Source organism: Drosophila simulans, chromosome 2R (assembly GCF_016746395.2).
Source record: "Drosophila simulans strain w501 chromosome 2R, Prin_Dsim_3.1, whole genome shotgun sequence".
NCBI classification, from domain to species: domain Eukaryota; kingdom Metazoa; phylum Arthropoda; class Insecta; order Diptera; family Drosophilidae; genus Drosophila; species Drosophila simulans.
The window spans coordinates 3,029,205-3,048,259 of NC_052521.2; the positions used below are offsets into that span (position 1 = coordinate 3,029,205).

General features: G+C 36.3%; 1 protein-coding gene and 1 long non-coding RNA gene across 6 annotated transcripts in view; one reads left to right on the top strand and one right to left on the bottom strand.

Annotated features, from left to right (window-relative positions):
* Positions 1-6,401: 6,401 nt before the first annotated feature.
* On the bottom strand, positions 6,402-14,938 carry LOC27207197. 2 transcript variants are annotated; one of them, XR_005543704.2, is made up of 3 exons: positions 14,471-14,938; positions 10,183-13,205; positions 6,402-6,568 (listed from the first exon to the last, which is right to left on the bottom strand). It is a non-coding gene; the product is annotated as an uncharacterized LOC27207197 (long non-coding RNA). The 2 variants fall into 2 exon arrangements; XR_001600321.3 differs by lacking the exon at positions 14,471-14,938 and adding an exon at positions 13,401-14,460.
* The window catches only part of LOC27206146 (laccase-1), a 36,394-nt gene continuing 28,258 nt past the window's right edge, over positions 10,920-19,055 (top strand). For 3 of the 4 annotated variants that reach the window (XM_016167501.2, XM_016167503.3, XM_016167502.3), the window contains exons 1-2: positions 10,920-11,049; positions 17,297-17,768. In XM_016167501.2, the coding sequence (XP_016026022.1) occupies positions 10,920-11,049; positions 17,297-17,768 (602 nt within the window). Of the gene's footprint in view, positions 11,050-13,329; positions 13,370-17,296; positions 17,769-19,055 lie in introns of those variants that run through there. The other variant, XM_039292392.2, reaches the window with a different exon arrangement.

The window sequence follows — 19,055 nt, forward strand, 5'->3', positions numbered from 1 at the left end:
GCACCCTCTACGTTCGAAATACCTCAGCCTCAGATCAGTTTGCCGCAAGTAGATATCCGTTGGAGCTTAACTACCCTAGTGTCGAGTGATCACGCATACAATATTTATACAATGATCACGAATACAACATTTTGGTATAGATATGAATAAACACCCATATGCTGCAACCCCTTCAGAAGCACAACACGACACTCGCTGACGATATAGAGCCGGAGTGAGATGCGTACGGGCTTAGCGGCAGGGAATACCACCAGCTCAACATTGTTCGTTATCTTAAGTATGTTAAGATATCTTAAGGCACCAAGTGAGAAAAGTTAAGAAAAAGTTAAAAACAGTTAATATCATGAATAATGAGGCGTCAGTATCGTAGAGCTCTACAAAATAATAAAAGGTTATGCAACTCCTATATTATCCCTTTCTATTTTCATCCCTCTCCATTTCAATCAATCTTTCCTTTGCTTTGGAATGTCGTACCTATCGTTTTAGAATGTTGCTTTGTAAGCACGATGCAAGTATTGCAAGTATTCTTCCTTTGAAGAATGTTATCTATATCTAACATGAAGCGACTGCAGTAGTATAGAGCGAGATGGTGCTGATTACATAAGCCTCGCCGTGGTCGAGAAGCAATAAATTCGGTAGCGATGATGAATTGTGAAGGCAGGGTGCTTGGATCTACAATCGCGTGTGTGTCGTGACTAGGCCACATGTTTGGCCGCGCTTGCCAAAGTTATCATTGCGTCTTTAATTTCCCTTTTTTTTCTTTTTACGACTCTCTCAAATAAAAATAAAGCAATTGGTCGAAACAAGAGTTCGGTTAAACATGGACTTAAATGTTTAGAAGATATATTTTTCGTGTATTTGTGCAAGCGAGGAAACTGTTTGCGTGGCTTGATATAGTGTTATTTTATATTTTTTTGGTTTGGTTTTATTTCCGTCTACAACTAAGTGAATTCAGAGAAAGTAGCGTAGAATAGAGCTCTAACCGGAACGGAGAAACTGCTATTTCGGATCACATCATTGGGTTGAAACAACTTAGAACAGATTATAGGTTCTATTATAATGGTACTAGACCACTCTGATAACGAATAAGGGATGGATCATCACAGTGGTGTGCCCTAGTGGGCGAGAAGAGCTATAAGGCCAGGTGCTAGATGCACTTAGGGGAATGCAAAATGACTTATTAACGCAGTTAACCGAAAAATTGTCTATGTTGATGCAAGCCAATTTGGTATCCAGAGCTCCAGAAGCATATTTTAATAGAGCCCAGGAAGAACTTCATTCGCGGTGTGACGGGAAGAATAAGCAAAGATAATTTTATACACAGGGTGAGGTTTTGACTCACCAAAGTCTTGGAGGAAATTACTCAGTTTTGTGTGGAAACGGAAGTGCATTGTTTGAAAGAAATGATTTCTATTGGCAATATCATAAATTATTAGATTAGAGATTGCAAAGAAAATGGAAATGAAAGTTTTGATTCCTTTTACGATGCGGTGGTTCAGTTGACTGATTGTCTGACGGTCCACTAGAAGAAAAATCTTTGATAGAAATATTAGGGCGAAATTTGCGCAGGAGAGACGAACACTGAACACCAGCAACATTAGTGCACGCAATACTTCTGGGGATTTCTTCGCAGTGGGATGGCATCGAAGAGTTAGTGTTAGTAAAAAATTTAAATTTAAATTTTTAAATTTAAAAATCCACGAAATATAAACAAATCACGAAACACAAGAAGGCTTTAACGATTTTGGAAGGTAACAAAAGACTTAAACGCTCTGCATAATTCATGCGTGGACCAGCGTCCATTCACAAGAGAATATTTCAAAATATTTCGACAGCGGATGGAAACAAGCTAGATATAGTAGGTAAATTATATACAGACATAGAGTACAAGGGTCAATAAAGCATATAAATTTATATTTTGTCCCTTCATTAAGACAGAACCTCTGCTGAGGCGTTGATTTCTGAAGAATCTTCGACTTATTGCTATTGAAATTTCTGAGCTTAATGCTCACAACCTCACCGTGGATTAGAAGAAAACCTTACAAGGAGTCGTGGATCAATTCCCGTCATTTGCAATCCCTGGGTTGGAAAGGACAAGCCTTCTTTCACATCAGATCGATGTGGGAGATGCTAAGCCCATAAAGCAACGTCACTTTCCAGTGTCACCAGCCGTGGAAAGACTGATTTATGGTGAAGTCGACCGAATGCTGCTGCTCGAAGTTATAGAGGAGTCTGGCAGCGCATGGTCTTCGCCAGTTGTCTTGGCTAAAAACCAAAACAGTTAGGCTCTGCCTCGACAACCGGAAAGTGAACACGGTGACTGTCAAAGACGCATATCCGCTTCCGCAGATTGACGGTATCCTTAGTCGGTTGCCAAAAGCGATCTACATACGTAGTAGATTTTAGGGACGCGTTTTGGCAGCTGTGTTAGACCCAGACATAAAACGGGTTTTGCGGTTCCAGGACGACCACTTTACCAATTCAAGGTAATGCCGTTCGGCTTATGTAATGGACAAACAATGTCGCTTCTTATGGATAAAGTAATTCCAGAGTCGCTACGAAATGAAGTTTTCATATACCTTGATGATTTATTGTTAGTGTCTGAGAGATTTGATGCTCATATAAGACATCTATAGACGGTCTATGATTGCATGCGAGCAGCTGAACTTACAATAAATGCCCAAAAAAGTATGTTCTGGGTGCAGGAAGTTAAGATGGGTGAGGGCGTGATTCGCACAGACCCAGAAAAATGGTCGGCAATTGAAAATTTTCCGTTGCCAAGAACTCTAAAAAGTTTAAGAAGCGTTCTGGGATTCGCGGGCTGGTACCGCAAATTTGTTGACAACTTCGCAACCATATCTGCTGCCTTAACCGACTTGCTAAAAACCAAACGAATATTTTCAATGAGCGAAGAGGAACTTCGCTCAATTATGGAGCTGAAACGCAATCTATGTTCAGCAGTCCTTAGGAGTCTTGATTTTTTGAAGCCTTTCTATATCCACTGCGATGCCAGCAAAAGTTGTGTACGAGTTGGGCGCCTAATACCCGATCGCTTTCGTCTCCAAAAAGTTCAATAAGACACAAAGAATCTATTCGGTTATCCCTCAAGATAATCTTGCAGCAATAATACGTGTTAAGGGGTTTCGTTCATACGTAGAGGGCCGTTTTACCATTGTCCCAGACCATTCTCCTCTCAAGTGGCTGATGGCTCAAACAGACCTTCCCGTCTGGCGAGGTGGGATCTTAAGTTGCAAGCGTTCATATTTAAATAGAACACCGCCGAGGATCGCTTAACGTTGCTCCAGATGCCTTTTCCAGTGTCAACGAAGACGAACTAGCATGTATTGAGGCTTCTCATGGATTGTTAGTAGATGTCGCTTCCGAACATTTTCGAAGTCCAGAATATTTAAGCCCATACGTAATATCGCAATGTTTATAGTGCTTTTCACTTTTCACAGCACTTTTCAAAGTTTGTTTTTGTAAAGGCTGACCAGAATATGGAGTCGTCTGTAATAGTATAGCATCTAAAGGAAGAGTTATCTCATTTATGCGGAGTTCCTGAGACTATAGTATCGGATAATGGATTCCAGCTGTTTCAGAAGCTGCTAAGGGAGCATCGTATTATAGACAAGTTAACACAAATTCACAGCAAGCAAACGCGTCAGAGCAAGTGAACCGATCAATCATAACAGCAATTCGCTCGTATGTTGATGCTAGGGAAATTGACTGGGATGCGAATCTAAGCAGCATTTGTTATGTTATGCGTTAAGGTCGCCATACTATATGGTAATTGGCCACCGCATGGTCACATCGGGGGGAACATATGCCTTGTTGAGCTAGCTGCAGGTGTTGCAAGATAGAGGTGTGGCATTTGAAAGGATGTTGATCAGGATGTTTGACAGGCTGTTGATCTTGCAAAACGGCAGGAAACCAAGAGTCGAGAGCGCTATAACTTAAGATCGCGAGAGGTTTCCTACTCAGTATGTATGTAACGGACAGTAAAGCCAGATCTAGCGACAATTAACGACGGTATCCAATACTCTTTTTTGCAACACACTAATCAGAAAGGCAGGCTTTCAGTAGCTTTAACGCTATAAAATCTTCCGTAGTACACCTCTAGAGAGCGATCACATGGTGAATCGAAGATAGAAGACTTCCTCTTTCCGATTCTTATTCTCGACCTGAGCGGTTGCTTGGCGTCTGGCAGCAGTTTGCCGACAACGTGCACTCGGGGTTTTGGCCAGAACCTGGCGTTAGAGGATTTTGTAAAACCGATATGTAACGCCGACTAGATCCCGTTTCATTGAGCTAACGCTTTACAAGTTTTCTTTTTCACTAACCTATAACCTATAACCCCTAACCTATAAATAAGTTCAATTGTATAAAAGAGGCCAATGCAGAATAAATTTGGAATCGCGTTGGCCATGGCAGAGGGGGCAATTATCACCCCTACTGACATCTTGGGGTGTACACTGAGAGAAACTCCCTATCTATTCTACATTCCTTTTGCATAGCTACCACTAGTGTCTAGTGAGCACGCAAAAAATTTTAAATTTTGTATAGATATGAATGTGCACCCACAAGATTCGTGATTTCCTTGAAGACAAAGACGCAGAGCAAGTTGTTTGACCCATTTTGCCACGCCCACTCTAACGCTCACAAACGGCACAAAACTGCCACGCCCACACTTCTGAACCATTTTTCGAAATTTTTTTTATAATTTTATTAGTGTTGTATATTTCTATCGATTTGCTAAAAACTTTTTGCCACGCCCTTAAGCCGCCGAACCGGTCACGCCCACACTTTGGAACAATTTTTAAATTTTTTCTTATTCTATTCCCCAATATCTATCGATATCCCAAAGAAATTATGAAATTTCGCGTTCGCATTCACACCAGCTGAGTAACTGGTATCTAAAAATCGGGGAATTCAACTATAGCATAGCATTCTGTTTTGTTTTATAGCTGGTATAAATAGTAAAGATAGGATTATACCGGTTCCCAGTCTATCCTTAGTAAATATTTAAGTGCTCGGCTAAATTGTACCTTCCTTATTCATAGTGTTACAAAAACTATTTAAACCATTGTAAGTTTCAGTTCGCACACGATCCAAAACAGTTTTATAAGCGCAAAACACTTTCTTACGATTGCATTTTTTGAAAATACTACTGTAACATCGGATCAGGCAATAGCCGAACTATTTGCCAAGTTTTTTCAAACAAAATATTCCACGTTGCCCGATTCCGAACAGCCATACTCTTATGCAGTATCAAAGTCGTATTTATATATAAATATATTTATATATATATATATTGTCCCACTCTAAACGAAAGGTCACTACTTTACGGTCTTTAGCGTGTGAAGCCTGTCTTTTTGCCAGATCCCGACGGAATCCCTGGTTATGTTCTCAGATTATGGCCGGAAGCCTTGTGCAAGCCTCTACTGAAACACTTTACCTTATCTCTTTGCGATTCCTTTTCGTTAAAAAGATATCAAATTGGATGCATGCTATTCCAAAGCTTTTTGAAAATGCTATCAATCCTTATTTGCAGCACCCTTTGTATGTCAATTATATAAGCACGGTTTAATGTAACGCAGACAAGCTTTTGGAGCTAATTTCCTTCGTCAAGCTGATTTTATCTACACTGACTTTAGTAATGCATTTGACTCTGTTAATCATTCTCTTCTAGTAAGAAAACTTGATTTATTTGGTTTCCCTGTTCATCTTCTAAGTCGGATTTTAAGTTACCTGAATGAATCTTGTATTCTCCTTCCCTAAAGGTGTTCTGCTATGGGTGCGGCGCTCGCAACACTTATAATTCATCGTGTCAGAGGTGTCAAACAAATTTTCAGCTGAACACCCAAAGTTTTCTGCTAACTCAGTCGTGACCAAGGAACCTACACAAGAAATGTATATAGAAGGGGTGGAACCTGTTGTTAGGAAATTGTATATGAGACTATGAGATGCCTGAGAGCGATTGAATGAACCCCGTTGTTGACACGCTCACCGCGGCGGCGATAGTAGCCGGAGATTTCTGGTATTTTTATCAATACGCCACTGGTGGCGGCGGATCTCCCTGCTTGGCAAGTGGCAGCGGTATAATTAGGTCCATGGGTCTCCTTGGCGGGTAAGGGTCGCACTGAGTGGTGCGTACCCATAACTTTGCGATCGGTGAGTGTCTCGGGAGACAGGAGCGGGACTCAAGTGGTCGCGGGGTTGGGCGCCGGGACTAGGGCCCTCCCAAACTGATACACGCAGGGGTTACTGCTATGGTTGATTTCGGAGGCTACGGGGAAGGCTTCTGTTCCGATTGATATCGGAGGCTATGCGAGATAGCTTAATGCAAAGGGATGACAAAGAGGAGAAGGGGAAATGCAGTTTGGAATAAAAAATGCGGTGGATAATATTCTCAGTATTTCTTTATTCAAAAGGTATTGTTTTTCCCAGGCTGCTGCCCTGTAGGTGTTGGCGTGGCGTAGCCCGATTCACGCGGTCGCGGGTACACTGCGGAAGGCGTGGCTTGCTACTCGCTCCGAGTTCCACGGAAAAATACGTCTGCCCTCACTGGCTGAAACGAAAGAGAGAGAGAGCCAAATGCAACGGTTGAAAAGGTAGTGATGCTAAAGCTATCGCACTATTGTCGTTCTCTGGGCCTGTCGAACGATATTATTATCGATAGATCGGAACCGGTTCGGGTTGGTTCTTGTCTATCGAAATACTAATACGATGATTTCAGCTTAGTCTATTTTAAATTACACTTCTCCTGCGGGACTTCTTGTTCTAAAAAATACGTAATGGACTCCGTGTCCTTAGTCTAGTGCTTAACGTAATATTAACAAAATGCAAATAATAAGAATGATAATAATAGTGGGAATAATGATCGTGGCTGGAATGTTGGTACTTAATCGGCATCGGTGGTGGTGGTGACGGGTTAGGTCCTTTGTGCGGCCCAAAGCCATGGTCAACCACGTGGTTATTAACGGCTTTGCCATTTAAAAGTCATTTGGATCTAGCAATGGGATCTTGACTGACCATAAACTTAAAAAGTCTGTTCGCAGCCGTTTTAAAAAAGGGAAAGGTTAAAACCTGGTATTATAAAATACCTAAACTATGTTTAATGAAAGTGCCCTTTGAGCTTTAAGATACTGCGCATATGTCTTTCGTCAGCTATCGCAACTTCTTAATTTATACGACCTTGCTAATATGAATACGCTTCTACTTACCGAATCCTAGTACAATTTAATAATATGTTCTCATATGACTGTGAGTTAAGGTGTTCTCAAGTCAGTTATCTTGGTGCGGTATTATTGGGACTCTTTATTAACGACTTAAATCACTTTTAAATTTGGTGCCCGCCAACAAGATGCTTAATTATAATAAGTGGAAGCAAAGACACTAGAATAACAAGATGCGTAACGCCATACGAATTTTTGGCACACGATTTTTTCGCCGTGGCTCTAGAGGTGGCTCCAGGCTCTCTCTTTTTGTTCGAGAAAGAGAGAGCGGAGGGCGTTACAGCGAACAGCTCTTTTCTACGCAGCAGTGATAGCAAACAACTGTATGTGTGCACACGTATGCTCATGCATTCTAAATTGGACAAAATATGCCCTTCTCCTTAGAAGTTCGTTGACTTTAAATCTATATTATTTTTTATCAATTGGCACCATGTGAAAAATGTGTCGTTGTCGTTAACGTCTTGTCGTTATTATTATTTAAATATAGCTTAGAAATAGTAATAGCCGAATCATAATATCACAAAATAAATTTTAAAAATAACTTTATAGTAGAACGTATAGTAAACGTGTGAAAAATTAATAAGGCAATGATTGTTGAGTGCTTGTGTCCGCACTTCGTGCCTCCAGATATTAATTTTGCAATAAACAGTTTTCATATTATTATTTATTTTATAAATTTGTATTTTCTACTACGTATTATTTTTATGAAATATTTATATCTCAATTTAATGCCTTTTTTTGGAAAATTTATGTTTAATTTCCTTTGTATTTGCTTTAATTATTTAGTATATTTTTAAAGCCATATGACTTTTTTTTTGTCTATCGAATCTGATATTTTTAAAAAGCGCGCACTTTTGAGTGGGAAGAAAAAGGTCTAATAAATATAGGACCCCATTACAATTGTAATGGCATCCCCGTGGTGTTCCCTGGGTACCGATTATTACATATATTACACATCATTAATTAACATAACATAATATAAATAAAATAAAAATAAATAAATATAAATATGTAAACGGATTCGAGCGGCGATTTTAACAAACATTTTTAACATTTAAATAACTTTAAAATTAAAATAGTCAGGGCGTGAACTTTTAATTATTAATTCAGTTCATCATATTGCTACGAAATTGGGCAAAACTCCAAACATGTAAATTCGTTTCATCGATCAGAATTGATTTCGTCCCGAAAATCGTCTTCTAGCACAAGTACGCACACATACACACGTTCTCGTCTATTGTTTTTACTCACACAAGCAAGCAAATTCTATTTTTAGATTTCTTACGCTCTCAGCGTAAGCGAGCGGACAGAGAGCAATTTTGGCCGTCACCAAAAAAGTGGCTGCATAGTGCCAAACCAATGTATGGCCGTTACGCATCTTGTTATTCTAGAGTCTTTGGTGGAAGTCTATGGCATCTTACATTAACTTACTTTTATGTCAATTAAACGGCACACGAACGCCTAGATACCGAGGAAGATTTTGATAATATAAAATCTGTTCTAAACAATATCAAATAAAGCCATAAGGGTATAAGCTATAAGATTATAAGGGTCTAAGGCATATAATGATACACGAGGAAGCTCCTATACATTTCACTGGTGCGCCCCACACTAGAATATTTCTCTATTATTTGTTCCCCGCATATCCGTGTGTTATAGATACATATGATTAGGAACTGTTTCTTCTGTTTGCCCGTAAATGCCTATTATAGGAAACAAACCACCATTTGTTTGCCAGGGCTTCTTGCCGGATACGTCCTGCATGCGATACATTCGGCACGCACAAAACTAGAACGACCTGTATCACTCAATATTCTTTAAGTGCTACTACGATACGATTTCATGTAAAGCTGTTCTTCGTTCATTATCCTCACACGAACAACTTTGCTAATCCAATTTTTCATTGTTTTCATTATATAATTCATGTCCTCACCAATTCTATGCTTCATTACATACAAACACAACTCACTACAAAAGATCCACAGTGACAAAGAAGCTTGGACTATATTAATTGTAAATTTCGCCAACCAAGCAGCATTTCATTTAGCCATTTTTTAAATTTCCTTATTTAATATTCTATTACTTAATTGATTAAATATTTAATTAATTGATGCAAAAAAAATAAATGTAAATAGCTTATAAAAAATAACTAAAATAATTCCAAAGTGGCGACATCTGACGACCAAGTACCAGAAAAAAATTATTAATGATTTTAAATATTTAATACGCTAATTTGCATCGATTTGCACCTCTATCTTTAAATAAAACATACGAAAAACAACATTACCCCATAATTGCCTTGTACTTACGTTGAACCTGTTGGTATTATATTCTTATTGTATATTGTACCTGCGCTTCGAGTTTTTGTAAACACTGAAATTGTAAAATAACGGACTCCTTGCTAAGCAAGGGGTATCTGAAAGTCTTGCAGAAAGATATTCATTTCACTCAACAGTTTGCAGCGCAGTAATGAAGTCAAAGTAAGTACATATACATATAAAGTTTATACATATTCATATATTTAGTATCGTATATTATGTATAGTTCTAAACCTATGTGCTTCCTCTTCTATTTTCTATATATTCTTATCTATTATTTATATACTTTAGAAGTCGGGACGAAAGCGATCTAGCCATTGGAATTATCAAGACAAAATATAACAAAATATGTTACCTTTCTTTTTATAATTTTAAACAATTTTTTGATAAGCATACTCTATATTTTGCTGTATTTAATCATAAATTGTCCTTACTATAAGTAAACAATTATATCTTGTTTCTCCTAATACATTTTGATCGGATTATAATTAGTTCATGCATATTTTCATTAAAAAATATAACATGCAGTCATCTCCACCGACTAGCTTTAATATTCTATGTATTTATAATTACACTTTCGTTGCACTATTATGTTTAGCTTTTTATGTTTGTAGTCATGTTTTGCATACCTTTTAGTTTCGTCCATTCTTTTCAATTGATTTTTGTACACATGTCTTTTGTTTATATTAGTAGTAATAGTTTAATCATGTATATTAAAACGTGTTTAAGAATCTGCGTATATGTGCTGACTTTTTGCAGGTGCCCTATACATATGTAAGCATTTAATGAGTAAAAGTAAAAGCTACATGCAAAAATCTCAACACAGCACTTTAGTATTCATTTTTTTGAGATCTATTTGTCTGAACTTTAAAACATTCCCTTCATTTGACTTAAGCAACAACAATACAATAAAGATCCGTTATATTTCGTTTCATTTTCTTTTTCTATGCTTTGGTAAAGCTTTTGTGAGATTGCGGTAGCTCTAGACTCGACCAACTTGCTCTGAGATCGTGATCAAGTTGGCTGCTGCAATTTCTTGCGCTCTCTGAGCCATGTCATGATTCACTGAGCCATTCCTTTCCCTGGCTCATTCGTAAGCTCGTTTTGCAGTAACTTTTCTACTTAAACATTTTATATAGTCGTACGTATGTAGCTACCGCTTCAGTTTGGTGCTTAAACGCGTTGCTCGTACTTCATTAAGCTGTAATCAATTCAGGTGGTGTTGCTATTGCTTAGTACACATACTTTAAAAATATATAGTCTTATGTTGTGAACATCCACCCAAAGTATAGTTAAATAGCTAAAGGAATTTAAAAAAATACAACAAGAATAGTGAAAAATCAAATTATACGCCATTCATACGACTATGAAAGCCATGGATCTTAACGGATTTTACCAAACTTTAATTTCGTTCCTGATATGGAGTGCATTTTCCAATTTTCCTGAAGTATTTGCAGTACGTGTTGCCAACTCACAGCAAAATCAACCTAAGAAAGGTAAGGAAATCCCGTCTTGGTAATTTTCTCACCTAACAAGTCTTGAAATATCATTTTGTGATTTTTGACAGTACTTATTCCTATCATTCAAATTTTAATTTAGGTCCAATGCGTATATACTCGTATACTCCTAAACATGTCTATATTTCGAAGGGGTGTTCCAAAGATTTGGGGGATAGATCTTGCTTTCCGTTATCGTTTTCATAAGATCATATATTAAAATTATATGTTGATTAGCGGCCATCCATATATGATAGGGATCAAAACATATCAAAACATAAATACCGTCTTTACTTATTCAACCTACACGAAATAGAATAGTAAAATTCTACACAATTAATTACATACATATGTGGATAAAGTGAAAGGGAATAAATATTCAAACTGAAGTATAATTGAATGGTTTAGGAGAAAGAGCAGCAGAGCAAGCCTGCAAGTTTAGAGAACTGGCGCGATATTGGACCCAGTGTATATAGATAAACGTACTTTCCAAATTTTCCCATTCGACGGGATGGAATGGAAAATGGCTATGTTGGCTACACTTAATTTGTTTGAAACAAACAAGCTACAATACTATCACTCTTTTCTATTGTTCGTACACGACAAAACTTCGCTTGTATCTGACTACATTTTTGTTATTCATTAAAACTTTTTTTATTTAAATAGTTTTTTTCATCAATATATATAAAAGTAAGCAAATTTATAAATAAAGAAAAATATTTAGCCTTCATAAGCCTACTCCGGTTTCGACTACCACTTACTTTGCGCAATAATGTTATACTTTTTTAATTTTACTGATAATGGTATTTCTTCAACTTTTTAATTGCTGAATCGCTGACCTTGTCAGATGTTAGCATGCTGCTCCCAAAAAATTACGAAAGTGCGAACAATTCAACAAGTTTCAAACTATTCAATCGTTGAAACCCCGATGGAAAGAAAACTCTGTAAGATTAAAGTAACACAACAGGATTTATTTATTTCAGTCTTAAATTGGAAAGCATTAAAAAAACGTATTAAGTTCTTTGCTAATAGTTTCTAACTACAAAACTAAAAGAATTTAGCAACCACCATAAATAAAGATATACAACATTGCAGTCGTTGGTAATCAATTTCAGGCCATTATATAAATACTAGTGATTTCTTTTGTCAGACAATTTAGAAAGAGTTTTTCGTAAATTTTAAAGCTGAGAAAAAAATGTGAATTCTTACCCTTTAAGAATGGTGTTTAACTATTTTGAGGTAGTCTTAAAAATAGTTTTTTTGCACTTTTCGTGGAAAATATTTGATCAGCAGATAAGTATTTACGTACGATCGTCATTGAAGTTGACTCCTGTTTTCAATTAGGAGGTCGCCATTTCCATCATTTTATTTTTTTGATCTCTTTAAACACATTCCATAGTTTTTTGTAATCGATTGTAATTTTAATTAATTAACAAAAATAATCGATTACTTTTCGATCTAGAATATACACAAGTTAAAAAAAGTGATATCGAAATCGCACTTGAAAAAACTTTTTTGGCGCTCAACCGAAATTATAATATGAATTTTAATCTACACATCTTTTAATAGCTGTGCTAGAGATTTATGCCATACATAAACAAGCTTGTTAAGTGTTCAAATCCAATATTAGTAATAATATGTCCACAATTTAACCCAGGGAGCTGATCGAATCTTTGACCCTTTTTCAAAACTACATGTACCTTCCTAAAATAAAAAGCGAGTTCAACTCATTGTATATGTATATGATTAAAATAAGGTGATCACAAAAATTTTGTGCATTACACTTTGAGTACGGCTTGTTATTTGTAGAAAAGGGTGAAAGGGAAAGTCTAAATTTAGGCTACGTCATTAAAACTCATTATTTGAAAGTTATTTTTAAATAAATATATTATATTTAATGCTGTTTTTACTTATTATAAATTAATTTTCTGTCCATTATATCTTTCTTTGCCCACTTTGCACTTACTAATAGACTCTTATTTATTTGTGGTAGGGTCTATAAAAATTAACCTAGCTGCTGGTCGCGCGATGAAGTTTCTTGGGTTTCTTGTCAATTATCCAAGTTACCTTGACAAACAATGTCCTCCATCCATTTGAGCCTCGCTCTATCTCATAGCTGACCAAAGAACTTGTCCACGTACGCGATTTAAACATATCTAGAAGCAATAATATCAGTAGATCATGTATGTTGCCGTCAGATTTCACTCTTTTCTAGCTGGTAGTGATATTTTAGGAATACATGCATACGTTATTATTTCGAAATTTTCTAACGGATAAACGGGTATTTGATAGTCGATGCACACGTTTTTTGATAATTCAAGTATGTGCAGATATGATTTGAATATACATACATTATAGTATAATTTGGCATCTTCCTTAATTAACATTTTTCTAAGTGGTCCTTAACCAATAAATACAAATGTCTTATTTGAAATGAATGCAACATCAAAATACAAATTTATTAAGCTTAAAACCGGTCTGCAAGGGGTATTAAATGGTGCAGCCTTAAATTATAACTGATTCAAGGTGACTTTAAACTGAAAATTCGTGTATGTATGTACGGGGATCCGAACATATTTATTTAATGTTAAAGACAATACAATGGTATTACATTACTAAACTTCAACTTGCAAAACAGAAATGCTTCTTTTAATCAACACACTTTTTTTGTAATGTTATTGTGGCTGAAAAAATGATAAAATTGTTAGGTAAACGAATGCTAGCCATCTCTCTATTTCCATGAATACAAACTAACAGACTAACATACATATGTGACACGTACGGAATGTGGGACTGGTTTCCGATTGCATTTATACAGTCCCAATATATACCTACAGACATATGAATGTACGTATGTATACTATATAAATATGTATGTCCGCTAGTGCAAATGTTTCGAAATAACGTAATTGATTACACTAGCGTACAAAATATATTGTATAAAAAACTTAAAATGTTTCAATACAGAGTGACACATTTTTGTGATACCTTTTTAAAGAGTTTTTAGAAATGCAATTTCTTTTTCAGTAGTACATATATCTTTTTTACTGTCTCTAACCCGTTTCATATATCCACATCCATTTTTAAAAACGCCCATATGACCAAAGACACTAAAATAATTGTTCTAATGTCTTTGATTTCACCCCTCCAAGCTAAATAAATAAATATGGTAATAAATGAATTATTTCAAAATGACCATATCCGTATATCCATATCCGGACCGTTTTTTGAATTGTACGATTAAAAAAACTTAATTTAAATCAAAACTCTATATCTTCTTTATATCGTAAATATTTCGAAAATCAGAAAACCGGTCTTTCTAAAGTATTTTTCGGTAAAGCTAGTGTTATTTAACAAATTTAGCAACAATCTGAAGTTTATATTTGAACAAATTTTCAAACAAAATGTGTAATTTTATTACCATAAAAATGATTCTCGAATTATTTATATAAATTTATTTTAAATATGGTTGCATGTATAGTTGTATGTAGATTTCCCATTGATTTTTAAGTCTATTACGGCTAGAAATTGCGGACCAAATACAACACAAAATAACTCACAAAACAAGACTAAGTTGAGGAGCCAGTTTTCTGGTTTACTTTAAAACTGTGTCTGTAATTCATATACATACATATGTATGTGTACAAAAATTTTTAACTGTGTGAAATGTTTATGCTATGTATGAAGCTGTCTTTGGAGCCCAACGAAATGGAACAGAAAAACTAGTTGACGACAACAGACAAAAAGCTAATAATTTTGTTGCTTGTGGACTTCTTTAGCGAGAATATTCAAACAAAAAGCTGAGCTAGAAGAACGAATCTTGCGTATATAGAATATTTATTAAAATATTAACAATAAAATTTCATGCACGGACATGAGTGCTTATTTCGGAACTCTCCGCCTTAATGGGATTCCAAGATCAGAAAAAGTTAACAGATAAACAGGACAGTATTGAAAACGATTGATTAAACAGTACATACATATGTATGTACATAGTCTATACTTTCAAGATGCAAGCTGGCGAGATTGGTTTTTCGCTATGTACTTTTCTGGTGGGTTTTACATGGCGACGTGTTGCTTTAAATGAAGCTTTTGTTTTTACAATTACAATACTAAATGCGAAGGGACATTTCTAAATATAACATAAAATCTGTATTGAAAAGATCTAAAACTTGATAAAATATTTTTGTTTCTTTGCTTACCAATGCTATAGAAATCTTCAGCAGAGTTTCAAAAATAAAACTTTAAGAAAGTCCCTTCCGGAAAAAAAACTATAATGATTTCAGTAATTACAAGCAATACTTGCACTGCAAAGTATCAGCTATTTCAGTCATCAGGTTTGCATCCTAGTGAAAGAAGATATATGGTCTATAGTATTGCATAAAACTTTCCTATATGTTGAAGTATATTTGTTTTGGGATAGTCGATCAGACGCAGATCAAGTAAAGGACGGTGCGTGCTGCCAGACTGAAGAAGTGCGAGAACAGTCATCGAGAGTGAGCGAGAAGTGCAACCGATCGCTTACCGAAAAGCTGAACCCAATTATATAATGCCGGTGCACTCTTCGCAGATCATAGAGAATGGTGTCACCGCTTATTTGTATTCCAGGTGCTTCAATTGTGACGTTGATCAACCGTTTTGAACTCCTTTCATAATAGAATAATTCATTTTACTTCAATGCCACATAGATTAGTTAGAGACCCAATAACTTCAGCTTCACTTCTAGACGTGCCTCTTGCAATCCCTCGGACACTTACTAATACCACACATTATCTACGCTTATGCCGTCTTATCAATATTGGCGACATTAAAGTTAAAAAGGAATATTTATGCGTTTAATGGCTTTCTTCTTGCTGTTCTCTTTAAAAAACTCCGTTGTTTACATTGAGTCACCATCCGTAAAAATATTCCTCTCTATTCGCAAATTTTCTCCTCGCTTCGCCCTTCTTGCTGTAATCATTCATCTTTCGCCAGCATTTCTTTGCCATCCATCTTATCTCCGCATTCACTGGTGATACTATTACGCGATTTTAATCTTCCATCTGTTTTCTGGATCCCATGCATCGAGCAAATCAAAATGATTTAGTGACTGGTCTTATCGACTGATCACTCGGGACCCAAAGTGAATGTCAAATGTTATTGGACTTTGATTTCATATTCGATTTATATAATGCATGTGTCATACACCCTACTTGATGATCCGTTCCGGATGATTTTCATCAAACTTCTCTTCAAATCTGCACAAATCTTTTTCCAAATCTCCATAAATCTTTTTTAAGCAGCAATGATGTCGATGACATCCTATACTGCTGTAAGTTAAATGTGTTTCAGTAACTTCGACTCCCCCACTACATAGTCAGCATAAGCACGTAGGCTATAATCAATAATAATACTGTAATCCGTCCCTCATAGCCGAAAGTAGCGTTTTGAAAGCCTCCGTGAAATTAAGGTGTCTATCTGTACTCTCATATTTTTTGAAGGTTTGTTAAGTGTTCAATTTACATTGTTATTCAAAAAGTTCATTGAGCAATGCAGGTTTTCCGACACCGAGAATGAAGAAATTTTCGCTATATATCATGTCAGAGGCTGTTCGAAAATTAATCATTGATCACCTACAACACCAGTTTTAGATCCACAGTTTATCCTTGGTAACACGGTTTTCTTTAAGTCGATTGAACTGTAATCTCCCTGGTTAACCTTTATGTTCCTAGGCTTCCAATTCTTAATGCAAACTAATTTGACTGCAGCAAAGTCATTGATTCGTTTGGTTATGAACTACTGATACACAAGCTTAAACTCCTCAGCATATACAACCTTGCTAATATCCTAGCAAGTTAGTCCTAGTTAATTTAATAACATTGAGAATTTCATTGAGAAATGACTATGAGTTCCTGTGCTCTCTAGTCAGAGGTCCCGGCCCACTTTTATTTTAATTGTAAGAAGTGTAAATACGTGGCATTTTACATTAAATTACTTTTATATAAATTAAACAGCCCTGAACGATACAGAACGGCATTCGGTGACAAAAAAAAAAAAAAAAAAAAAAAAAAAAGAGAAAATGATATAGTCGAGTACTTTATACTTATACTTAATACTTATACTTTATACCGCTTCCTTCTACATGTTACATATTTTTTAACGAATCCAGTATACCTTTTTACTGTACGAGTAATGGGTATAATGATAAGCTAAATCGAGACAAAATTATATTGTTATATATTTTTTTAATTTATTTCATTTTAAACAGAAAATCAACCAGATCTTACACCAATGGGGTCCTTCTGGCAGCAACATGTGGCCACTCCTAGTAGTTCAACTCCATTTGATTCACCTTTTTTTTCGGCAACACACGGCCTTGTGCAGACTCACCCGTCTTTAGGTGGAAGCCACTCTGGGCCCGCTCCATTAAATAGCAATAGCCTTGGGACTGGAGCTGGTACTAAGCCAGCCCTAACCGCTGGAAGCGGGTACCTGAACTCACGCGGGAGTCTACCGACCTCTGCACGTTATCCAGCTAATAAGATCACAGGAACCGTCGTCGAACCCAACCCAAAATCTCCATTTCGCCACTTAGATTTCTCTACTAGTGCAACTGCTGAGTTGCGGCGAAATCCTGCGCTATCTGCTCCTGATGAATGTGCACGCGCTTGTCGCGAAGGCGAGCCTCCGAGAATTTGCTACTATCATTTTACGTTGGAATACTACACAGTATTAGGAGCGTAAGTATTTAAAATTCCAAAATTTTTTCCTATTTTAATAGGCAGTTTTTATACCCGTTACTCGTTGATTGAAAGATTATACCAGATTCTATATATATATATATATATATATATATATATCACATACTTTTCAACGAATCTGGTATAACCAGATAACCAGATCAATAGCCGAGTCGATCATATACGTCTCTCCATATGAACGTCAAAATCTCAGGAACTATAAGAGCTAGAAGGTTGAGCATTCAGCATACAGATTCTAGAGACATAGGCGCAGCGCAAGTTTGTTGATATTATATATATATGCCACGTTTTCTCCAAAGCCCTAAAACCGCCCAAAACTGCCGCGTCCAAATTTTTGAACTTTTTTTCGACATTTTTTCATAATCTTATTACTCGTGTAAATTTCTATCGATTTTGCAAAAACTGGCGCCAAACTGGTCACGCCCAAACTTTTGAACCGTTTTCAAATTTTTTCCTTTTTATTCCCCAGTATCTGTCGATATGAAATTTCGCGTTCGCATTCACACTAGCTGTGTAACGGGGAACTGCGAGGAACTGTGTGTCTTTAGTATAGCATTGGGGAAAGGGCTGGGATATGGATAGTGGTAAATTCAGTTGGTTTCTTCCGTTGGAAGGTCTATTGGGTGAGATCTTTTAAGTCTCCTTATACTTCGACTGTTGTCCAGTAGGTTTGAACGCTAGAGTGTTTGGGTTTAATTTAATATGAATATTTATTTTTGCTTAAGGTGTTACCAAAGACATAATACAAGCAAAGACACTAGAATAACAATATGCGTAACGCCATACAATTTTTTGGCACACGATTTTTTCGGCGTGGCTCTAGAGGTGGCTCCAGACTCTCTCGAATTTTTGTTCGAGAGCGAGAGAGCGGAGAGCGCTACAGCGAACAGCTCTTTTCTACGCATACAGTGACAGCAGACAACTGTATGTGTGCACACGTATGCTCATGCATTGTGAATTTGACAAAATATGCCCTTCAACTTAGAAGTTCTCAGATTTTAAATCTATATTAATTTAAAACAATTGGCACCATTTGAAAAATTATTATTTTGCATTGCCTTAACGTTATTATTATTTAAATATAGCATAGAAATAGTAATAGCCGAATCTATGTACATGACAAAAAAAAGAGCGGCAGAGAGTCAAGATTACAGATAATAGGATAAATACTTTTATAGTCAGAACATAAAACTCAGTATGGGTCATGCAACTCATAGTTAGATCTACAATGATTTAAGATAAGGGGTATATAGTTTCTAGTGAATC